The 10241-nt window shown below is 64.9% G+C and overlaps 2 protein-coding genes across 2 annotated transcripts; one reads left to right on the top strand and one right to left on the bottom strand.

The window, feature by feature from the left end:
- Positions 1-514: 514 nt before the first annotated feature.
- LOC118172730 (5-hydroxyisourate hydrolase-like) lies at positions 515-2447 on the top strand. Its single transcript, XM_035336828.1, has 4 exons — positions 515-846; positions 1650-1789; positions 1914-2049; positions 2275-2447. Exons 1-4 carry the CDS (start codon positions 784-786, stop codon positions 2362-2364), a joined length of 429 nt encoding a protein of 142 aa, XP_035192719.1. The 5' UTR covers positions 515-783; the 3' UTR covers positions 2365-2447.
- Positions 2448-2452: 5 nt separating this feature from the next.
- GAS8 (growth arrest specific 8) lies at positions 2453-9921 on the bottom strand. The gene is made up of 11 exons (XM_035336817.1): positions 9818-9921; positions 9502-9591; positions 8417-8614; positions 8019-8225; positions 7550-7604; positions 6774-6979; positions 6336-6503; positions 5882-5968; positions 4485-4694; positions 2993-3058; positions 2453-2721 (listed from the first exon to the last, which is right to left on the bottom strand). The coding sequence occupies exons 1-11, from the start codon at positions 9818-9820 to the stop codon at positions 2572-2574; spliced, it is 1440 nt and encodes a 479-aa protein (XP_035192708.1). The 5' UTR covers positions 9821-9921; the 3' UTR covers positions 2453-2571.
- Between the last annotated feature and the right edge of the window lie 320 nt (positions 9922-10241).

Raw genomic sequence — 10241 nt, 5'->3', positions numbered from 1 at the left:
ATTCCCGTCTTCGACCCCACCATGGTACCCCTCTCCCCCACCCGAGCTGGCTCTGGGAAGTCGATTTCCCCTCTACCCTTCGCTCCCACGTCAAGGTGACCGTCCCTGTCCCCCCTCACCTGGGTGTTCTCCATGCCCACAGCAGGCTGGAGGTGCAGATGAGCCTTGTCCTGGGCACGGCCCCCCTGCCCCAGGCGCTCAGCCTTTGCGCTCCCCCTGGCTCTCACCACCCGCTCGGGCACCGTGGTGCAAAGCAGCTTCTGGCTGCAGGTGGTCCCCAAACACCCCCTGAAGATGCAGGCTGCTGACAGGGACGGACACGGGCTCCCAGGCGCTGCCACTGCTGTTATCAGCACGCAGATGAGGCGCCGGGCCCTCCCGGTGGCGCAGGAGGGGAGCTGGGCTCCGTCCCATGGGTGGCTGCCCCCCGGGAGGCAGGCAGGTCGGACGAGCACGGCTTGCCCGCGGTGATCCTGCTGCCTGCTCCTCGCAGCCTCCACGTGCCCGGCCCCGCTCACGCGCTCTGAGCTCCTTGCAGGGGGAGGCTGGGCCGGCAGCTCCACTGTGGCTCAACCAGTCCCGGTTGCCCCAAAATCCAGCCGGACTTGGGTCCGCCAACCCCTGGGGCTGCGGTGCCGCCAGAGCACGGGTGCCGTCGGGGCACCGGGGTGTGCCGGCTGGGGGAGAGCTGCCTGCACGGGCCGGCCCAGCCGGGGAGGAGCGTGCTGGGGATAGCGGCGCCTGGCCCCGGCAGCTCCCTGGGGAAGGCGTCTGGGGCAGGGGATGGCAGCCTGCGGGGTGGCACCGGGGACGGGGACCTGGCAGAGCAGGATGGAAGAGAGGCAGGTAAGCCACCGGGAGCCCTCGCTTGCTGTTGTGCCTCCTGAAGGGCTGAGAAGCCAAAGCCCGCAGCCGGCCCTGGGCTAGGGGCAGGCACTTGGGGCAGCCCCAGAGGAGCAGCTGTGGCAGCTCTAGGGGTCTCACCCCACCGAGCACAGCCAGGGGCTGCCGCAGGGGAAGGTGCAGCGCCCCGACCCCGTGCTGGCTGCCTGCCCTAGGCAGCGCCGGAGCACTTGCAGGGTTAACGTCTGCTGCACGTGATGTGGTGACACCGCGATCGGTGCAGGCCGGGAAGGCGACAGGGACATGGCCGCTTCCTCCCTGGGACCAGGCCAGCCCGCGCGGTGGCCCGTCGGTGCACACTGACACGGGGCCCAACGGGGAGCCTGGCAGCCCAAGGCAGGCAGCCCTCCTTCCAGGCAGGGTGCCCGTGCCGTGCACAGCAGCGGTGCCCTGGGCACACAGGCAGCTGCTGGGAATGTTGGGATGCACTCCTGGGACCTGGCAGCTGGCCCCATGGCAGGGGAAGGCAGTGGGCACCCATGTCCTGCAGGCACAACAGGGTGCTGGGGATGGAGAAGGTCCTGGAGGGACCTGGCTGCACTGACACCAGCACGGGGTGCACAGGGCAGGCAGCCTGACCGTGGGAGCCCCCGGAGAGGGCTGGGCCCCCCCTGGGATCCCCTCAGCCCCCCGCTATCCATGCCAAATCATTACTCCTCAGGGTGGAGTGCTGGGAGGCACAGCACGGTGCTGGGGGGAGTGGGACAGTGCTGCCGGGGAGCGCCCTTGTCACTCCCCTGCTGCAGGTCGGAGGCACGGAGAGGCCACGGGGCTCCCTGACCACCCACGTGCTGAACACGGCCACGGGGCTGCCCGCCGCCCGCCTCGCCCTCCGCCTGGCCCAGCTGCAGGAGCCGGGGGCGCAGTGGAGGGAGCTGGTGCAGAGGTAGGGGAGCAAAGGGGCAGAGGGTGCTGGCACCCCCCAGCCCTGTGTCGTCCCCCCCCCAGCTGACAGAGCTATGGGGGGTGGCTTTTAGGGCCGGTCGACTTGTGCCTCCTTCTGCTTTCAGGTGGACAGATGAGGACGGGCGCTGCCTGCCCCTCCTGCCCCCGGGGCAGGCTGAGGCCGGCACCTACAAGCTGCGCTTTGAGACGGCGGAGTACTGGCAGAGCCTGGGGCACACCAGCTTCTACCCCTTCGTGGAGGTACCTGGCTGAAGGGCAGAGCACGGGGTGCCCCCGGGGGGGCGGCCCTGGTCACAGCCAGAGCTGCAGGGGGGCTGGAGGCGGTGTCTGTGCTTGCAGGAGCTCTCTCCCCCCAGCCCCCTCCTCCTGCGCTGCTCGGAGGGGCCCCCAGATGATAGGGAGAGGGACAGGGGCTGCTTGTGGCTGGGGCTTTCTCCCCCTCACCCCCTCCCTGCTCCCCCCTAGGTCGTCTTCACCATCACCGACCCAGCCCAGAAGCTGCACATCCCACTGCTGATCAGCCCCTACTCCTACACAACATACCGGGGCAGCTAGGGCAAGGCACATCCTCCCTGCAGGGCCGCCGGTCGCTGGGGCGAACTACACGACTGACACCATTAAAGGATTCAAACAGCACCCTTAGTCTCAAAGAAAAAATCACCTTCCTTGGGGTGGGATGCTGGTGGCGCGAGGCAGACGCAGCCCTGCTCCCTGCCCCGGGAGCACCCGAGCACGGACAGCACCCATGGGTGCTGCCTGGTGTCACGTGGGCACCGCCACGAGTCCCGCGGGGCCCTGCCCCAGCGCCTGGCCCGGCACCGGGCTCTCCAGGGGCTTGAAGCCCAGGTTGTCCAGTGGGATCCCAAAGGCGGTCAGCTTCGCCTCCAGCGTCTGCAGCATGTCGTTGTGCGCCTGGAAGAGAAATGCTCCACGTTCTGCTCTGCCACCCTGAAGCCCAGCCCAGCCCCTCCTTGCCTGGGCACAGGGTCCCCGCAGCCCCCTGCGTGGTGGGGACCCCCGAACTGGCCTTGCTTTGTATGGGACGGTCAGGGAACTGGGAGCAACACAGCCTGGGGCAGCACTCCAGGGCATGAAGCAGCTCAGCTGGCCTGCTGTGAGTTCCCTTCCCTCCATGCGAGGCCAGCCCCAGGGGTTACACCGCGTGCCCCGACCCCTTCCTCACCTTGCAGACTCGAGCCAGCTGGAACTGCAGGTCCTCGATGGTGGCGTTCTTGGAATTGAGCACGTCCTGCAAGGGGGAGACGGTGCGTTAGGCTTCGGCTGCCTGGCACCGAGGGCGCATCGACCTGGGGCCGCGCTGCAGGCTGGAGCACGCAGCACAGCGCACGGAGCGGCTGCTGTGCGGCGGCCGGGCTGGCACCGGGACACGGCTGAAGCAGAGCAGCTCGCAGCACGGCCGGGCAGACAGCCACCAAGCCAGAGGCAAGGCCCAGGGACCTGCCAGACCAAGAGCACGAATGCCAGCTCGGCCCCACCACCAGCATCACCTGCCCTGCTGCAAGCGGGGGCGGACGGCAGCACCTGCTCCCGCAGCACCTCCCCGCCGTCACGGCACCGAGGGAATTACAGGGAGAGCCTCCCCAAGAAGGCGCCGGTGGCTGGAGGCAGCTGAGCAAAGGAATTCAGGGACCCCAGCAGCTGAGGGAGACAGCGGCGCCTTGACGCCTTCCCAGGAATGTTTCCCAACGTGCTGCTGTGGCACCTGCTGGTAGGTGACACATCTGCTGTCCTGTCGTACGGACTGGGAGCCTGGGGCTGCTGCCGTGCTCATCCCTAAGGTGCCCTGGCAAGGGGGAGCCCACGAGCACCGCCGCAACCCAGCACAGAGGGGCCCTGGACGGGCAGGTGGCACGGGGCGAGCAGGAGGGCACCAGGGAAGCAGTGGCCAAGCTGGGGAGGGAACCTGCGTCCCGTCTCCAGCCCGTCTGAAACAAATGCTGCTTCTCCAGTTACTGCTGCTGCACGCTCCAGGAATGTGGGTCTCCGAGCCGCCGCACCGTGCTGAGGCTTTCTGCATAGGTATTTTTAGCATGCCAGACATTGCAGAGCCTCTGGGATCCAGTCTGCACTGCCTCTGCAGCCAGAGAGGCCGGGAGAGGAGCACGGGCAAGGTTCACCAGCGGTGGCTCCCCGCAATCGGAGCGCCCCGGGTCGCTCACAGGCCCCGCACGCAGCCTGCTGCTCAGCGGTGCGCTCGGGAGCCACCTGCCAGCACAGAAACCTGGTGAGCACTGCTCTGCCCGGGGCCATCCTCCTTCAAACAGACTCCACCTGAGGGAGAGATCAGCGCCAAACGCCTACACCCACATGCCTCGCTCTCGAGGAAGAGCCGGAGTGCCCTGCGGCACCGTGCACAGCGCTGGGAGTGCCGGGAACGACTGACACGACAGTTACAGGCCCTTCACACAGGGCATTCAGCACCCGAGCAGCACGAGGTGCTTGTTGCAGTGTCCCAGGGCTGGGACCTGGCCGTCTGGGCAGATACCCACAGTGGAGAGAGGATGGGGATTCTGTTTCCTGCCACATGTCCTGGACCTGCCCTGGCACTGCCTGGAACAAAGCACCTGGCCATGCTCACGGCCTGCCCCAGTGCAGATTCTACCCCTCAAGAGCCAGCCCTGCCGGGAGCACAGCTTCCACAGGGCACACTGTACCTCCAGCTTGTGTGAGACCAAGGAGAGGGCGCCCGGGTCGAGGTTGGAGGCTGCAAAGACCTTGCTGAGCTCCACCTCCTTTTTCTCCAGGACGTCGAGGAGTCCTTTCAGCTTGCGTTCCAGGAGCAGGTTCTTGAACCCCGTCTTCTGCTGCACCTCGTTAATGGCTTTGGTGAACTTCTGGTAGAGCTCATCTCGCTCCGCCTGCACCTGCTCCGAAAACACGGCACAGCTTCACACCCCCGGGACCCCCCCGCTGGCAGCCGCCCGGGGCTGGGAGCAAACAGGCCTGGCTGCTCAGCCCTGCCTGCTCCACAAGAGCCAGGCCGTTCCCCACGGCACCTGCACCCCGCGGGGAACGCAGGTGCTGGAGCACAGCTTCTCCCCCTCCTGCTGTGCTGGCACCTCCTCGGCACCTGCAGCTCTGCTTCCTCTGTCCCTGGCACGGGACGCCCCCAGCAGCAGGAACCCATCCGCCAGCACCTGCCCCGGTACAGCCCCTGCTATTCAAACCCCAGTGTAGCCCAGCTACCTCTCCTCCAAACAGCTCGGCTCCCTGCAAACCTCCCCTTTCCTGGGCCCCTGCAGGGAGAGAATCGGTCCCCGCTGTCCCCCCGTGGCAGCGCCTGCTCCCCGCTTCACTTGGCCTGGCCCCGACTCCAGGCTCCCCAGCGCTCTGCCCCAAGGCACTGCTTTAGAGCTCAGAGAGGGGCCTGCAGCACGCAGGGGTCTCCCCTCCCCTTCCTGCAGCTGGCAGGAGTCCCTGGCTCACAGCTAGTTAATAAGTGTCCTAATTAGGATTTCTCCTCCAAAGCCTATTTCTGACTGCACTGAATATGTTGCTGCCTTAATGATGGATTGTTAACGAGGCCTCAGATCAATGTTCATATTCCTGGGGATTTCTGCGAATTGCAAATGAGCTCTGTTCTGCCTCAATAAATTTATCTGGGTTAGCAGGGAGGGAGAGGCTGAGGCTGGGAGGATATTCAGACAACAGAACATTCCTTGAAGAGGCTGCGCGGCGAGAGGGGAAGCGACACCCCCGCACCAGCAGAACGAGGGAGTGACTGTCCCCGGCTCTCCCCACTGCAGCGGGAGCCTCTCCACGCAGATCCTCCCGTGACCCAGCGCCGCAGCCTGTCACCAGCAGGCCAGGAGGGGACCATCAGCACACGCATGATTGCTCAGCGAAGTACAAGGCTGGGCCTGTCTGCTGAGCACGGGAGATGCCAAAGCCGCGATAAGCTCTGTTGGAAGCGGCAGCTAACATGCGGCTCCAGATCAGGGCTTTGGAAAGCCCTTTGCTGAGCACAGTGCAGGCAGCCGCTGCTAAGACCTGGTGCCTAACCCTGTTTAAAGAGGGAAACTGGATGCTCAGACCCACCTGCAGCTCTCACCTTACTGAACCGCTGCTCCAGCACTTCGTGTTCCCACTGGAGGTCTTTCAGTTCCTTCTGGGTGACTTTCAGGCGGGCTTTTGTGTTCTGCAATGGGAAGGGACAGTTAAGGAGTGCAAGCTACTCTGTGCAGTGGGTGGTATGTGTTCTGGCAAGGGAGGAGAGAGACCAGCAAAGGGAGAGGGGTGAGAAAACACAGGCTGCACCCACAACAGCTCCCTCCCCTCTCTGCAGGAGCTGCTCCTCTCTCTTCCCGCCAGAATCTTGGAGTCCCACCTGAGATCTTACACACAACTAAGCTGAAAGGGACTCGGGGGCATTTGCTCAGCGATCTGGCCAAAAACAGCTCTCTGCTGAGCGGCAGAGGTCACTGCTGAGCGACTCCACTCCAGGAAACGGCTGCCGTGACTCAGGGAAGAATAGAAAGGGGCTCACAGCAGGGCTGGCAACTCACCGTCAGAGCCTCCTTGTCCAGGTCATAGTGGGCCAACTTCTTCTGCAGCTCAAACACCTGCTCCTGGGCCTGCTGCAGGGGCTCCTTCAGTTGCTTGTTCTGGAGCAGCACGTCTGCCTTCTCCTTTTCCAATTGATTCTCTCTCTTCTTCATCTCCCCCATCTGCTCCTGTTCTTGGGAAGATGAGCGCTGGCTCCTGGAGGGGCTGCGCAGCAGGGTCTGCCCAGCTCCTCACGCTGTCAGGACACCCTCCCACTGCTGGCCCAGCAAGCCACATCTCCTTGTGCCTGTACTGCTGTACAGAACAGCAGCACCAGCACCTCCACCAGGGAGCTGGCCAGGTCTGGGTGAAGTCCTTACAGGACCAGCCCCATGGTGGACGGGTGACACTACAAACCAGGGCTGCGGCAGCGGGGTCAGGGAGCAGGCGGGCAGTACCTTGAGCAAGCTGATGAGTTCCAGGTTTTTGAGGGTGACGTCGTTGTAGTAGTTCTTGATCTCGCTGAAGGCCTTCTCGTGGTTCTTCATCAACTCACTGATCTGGCTGTTCTTCCTCTCCTCTACCTCGTGGATCTCAGTCTTCCGGCGCAAGTCAAGCTCGTCCCGCAGCACTTGCATCTTCTTGCTGTACTTGGCCTCAGTCTCTGGGGAAGCACACAGGGGGCTGAGTAAGAACAGCAAGCACCAGCCCAGTGCAGTGGTGCTAACGAGCAGCTGCCCTGTGCATCCCACTGCAGCATCACGCGAGGACAAGGCGCTCGTCAACAGCCCCACCGCAGCTGCCACCAGCATGCAGAGCAGTTACGCTGGGACCAGACTGAGGAGAGCCCAGAAATAGCACTCTGGAAACAGGACATGGAAAACCTCCAAGTCAGCCCATGAGAACCTGAAGCGTCCCCTGAGACGGGCACTGGAGCCAGGGCTTCCATCTGCAAGTGCTCCTCCAGCCCCCGAGCCAAGCAGCGAGAGCCCTGCCTCCACCCTGCAGCCCAGGCGGCCGTCCCGGCCCCATTTCCATGGCACATCCCCACCACGCTGTGCATTCAGCTCGGGCAGCGCTGCTGGCCGTGCAGCCTGGCAGCCCCTGGGCATGGGGAGTGAGCACTGGGGGGGGGGGAAAGCAGCCCCTTTCTGCTCCACAGAACCAAGAGTGCAGCGGAGCTTGGAGGAACCTTCCCCAGAGTGCTGACACAGAGACCGGAGCACGGCCTGACCTTTCACTTGTCTCTCGAAGTCGTTGCACAACCGCGTGATCTCTTCCTCTTGTTTCTGTTAGGGAGAAGCTTCCTGTTAGAGGCAGACAACCCAACCCGTCCTGCTCCCTAGGAAAGGCTCCCACCACGGCATGAACCCCACGTTATCTGAGCAGAGTGGCATATTAGGTTCTCCAGCTGTTCTCAGGGGCTTTGAGCCACTCCTGGCACTCTGCTGAAGGAGAGACTTCACAGAAATTGCCCCAGAAAGCCCTCCTCCTTGATTCTGTGCTGTCTTTCCAGTGCCTCTAAATACGCCTGACACCAGTGTCTGCAGGAAACCCCATTTCCACCTTGCCAAGACAGCAGGGGACACAGTCTGCTCAGACACCATGGCTGGGAGGGCTCAAACAGCAGCCCCACCGCTTCCCTCCACGGCAAAGGCTCCTCAAACGTGGCTCCAGCCCCTGCTGCCCTGCCAGGCACCTACCAGGCGCATGTTTTTCACCACCACCTCGTTGGCCAGCTCTTGCTCCTTCAGCTCCACCTTTAAGGAGCGCATGTCTTTGCGCAGCTCCATCTCCTGGGCCCAGTGATCCTTCTGGGCCCGCTTCATGGACAGGGTGCCCTCTGCCTTCAGCTCGGTGAGGTTTTCCTGGTGCTCGTACAACAAGTGCTTCACCTTCTGCTTGTAAACCTAGAGACAAGCCAGAGAGCAGGTGATGGGTTTCAGCAGGAAAACACCTGAAGCTGGGATATTGGCCGAGATGCTCCTGGCTTGTATCCTGTCCGGCTCCTCCTCTGCCCCCGTCCCTCACCTCCTCAGACCTGCTGCTTCTCATCCAGGGCTCGGGGCACGCACACGTCCCAGCCGTTTCATCCTCTCACCTTGATCTCCACTTGGTGCCGCTCCTCCGCCTCCTCCATCTCGCGGTCCTTGTTACGCAGCTCTGCTTTCTTCTCCTCCAGCTGCCGGCGGGTGATCTCCCAGAAGGTGTGAATCTTGTCGCGCTCCAGCTGGAAGTAGTTGCGCTCTTCCCGTTCCCGATCCAGCTCCTGCCGGAGACGCGCAACGTGCTCCGCCAGCTGCAAAGACAGGAGAAGGAGGCAGCTGGTGAGAAAAGGAGGCCTGGGACACACGGCTCCCCTGAAAAACGTGCCGACCCAAAGTTCTTCTCAAGATACCCGTGGTGAGCTCTGCTGTAAGCCTGCAGAACACGGTAGCCTCTACTGGGACAGAGGAGGGGAGGACAAAAAGTGGGGATGGGGTGGGGAGAGCCCAGAACATGACAGTGACCCACTGGCCATGGAAAAGGAGTGACCAAACCTCCTCCTACCCTAAACAGCCAGGGCTTGGGCATTCTGTCTCCCAGGGGACGCTAACACGTTCTCAGATGCTAGATAATACCGAGGCATGCAAGATTGTATCCTGGGAGTGAGATCGCCCAGGTCAGGACCGTCTCCTCCTGCTTGGTAGGCACCCAGCACAACGTGCCCACGTCGGGCAGCCACGGCCTGCCCTCGCTGTCCCTAGGGAAGCCTCCTGCCCCAGCACAGCATGACTTGGGACGTGCTGAGAGCACTGCAGGCTGAGTGATCGCATGGCTGAGAACAAGTGCAGCCACCTGTGGAGATGAGGCTGCTCAAAGAACAGACTCCCATCAAGGGAACCTTTCCCAGGCCATTTGCACACCAGCAGGACGCTGATGTGAGAGAACAGGGCGCCAGGGCTAAGGGATGAGGGCAAAGACGGCGAGAGCCCAAGGAGGAGGGCAGCATGCCATGGAACAGTGGAAGCCTGGATGTGCTGAGGTGGCTGCTCCTTGCAGAAGCACCGAGCGGGCTCTGTGAGGGCCGCAGGCCCAGCACCGGCCCGTGTCGGGCACGGGACCCAACGCCGAGCGTGTCCCCACGGCCCCCGCCCCCCCCCCCCGGGCCCGCAACCCGCAGCCCCGGGGCCGGGCCGCGCTCACCTGCTCCCTGCTCATCTCCTCGGGGGCCGAGGCGTCCACCACGGCCGGGGCCTTGCCGCCCTTCCCCTTTTTCCCTGCCTTTTTGGGCGCCTGAGGAAAAGAAGGCAAGGAAGGAAAACGGCCGCGTTACACCGGGAGGAGGCCCCGGGGGCCGTGACGGGAGGACCCGGGGCACGGGAGGGCCCAGGGACCCCTCAGCTCCGCGCCCGGACCCGCCGGGGCTCCCCCCACCGCCGGGCCCCGGCCGCCTCCCGCGGTCCCCCTGGGCCCCCCCGGGCCCCCTGGGCCCCTCGGTCCCCTCGGTCCCGGTCCCCACCATGGCGGCGGGGGCCGCGCCGCCGTCTCCCTGGCAACGCGCGGCCAAATCTCGCGAGAGCTGCGCGGCGGAGGCCCCGCCCCCTAGCAACGCGGGCCCGGCCCCGGTAACGGCGGCGGGGCCCGCTCCGAGCCCTGCCCAGCCCCGGCCGCCGCCGCTCCGGGTCCCGGCCGGGCCCGCGGCCCCGCTGCCACCCGGCCCCTCCGCTACACTGCGGCCTGCGGGGCCCCTCGGCCCTCCCGCTGCCCTTCAGCCCCCCACACCCCGCCCCGGTGCGTCCCGGTCCCCCCCGGTGCATCCCCGGGGCCCCTCAGCACCCCCGGATCCGCCGCTGCGGGACCCCCGCACCGGGACCCCCCCCCGCTGCCCGACGCTCCGCCTCGCTCTCGGTGCCCCGCACCCCCCTCCCCCGGTGTGCCCCCCC

The sequence above is a fragment of the Oxyura jamaicensis genome, chromosome 11 (genome assembly GCF_011077185.1).
Source record: "Oxyura jamaicensis isolate SHBP4307 breed ruddy duck chromosome 11, BPBGC_Ojam_1.0, whole genome shotgun sequence".
In the NCBI taxonomy this organism is placed as follows: Eukaryota; Metazoa; Chordata; class Aves; order Anseriformes; family Anatidae; genus Oxyura; species Oxyura jamaicensis.
The sequence above is the reverse complement of the archived record's forward strand: the minus strand, read 5'-3'. Positions and strand labels throughout refer to the sequence as shown.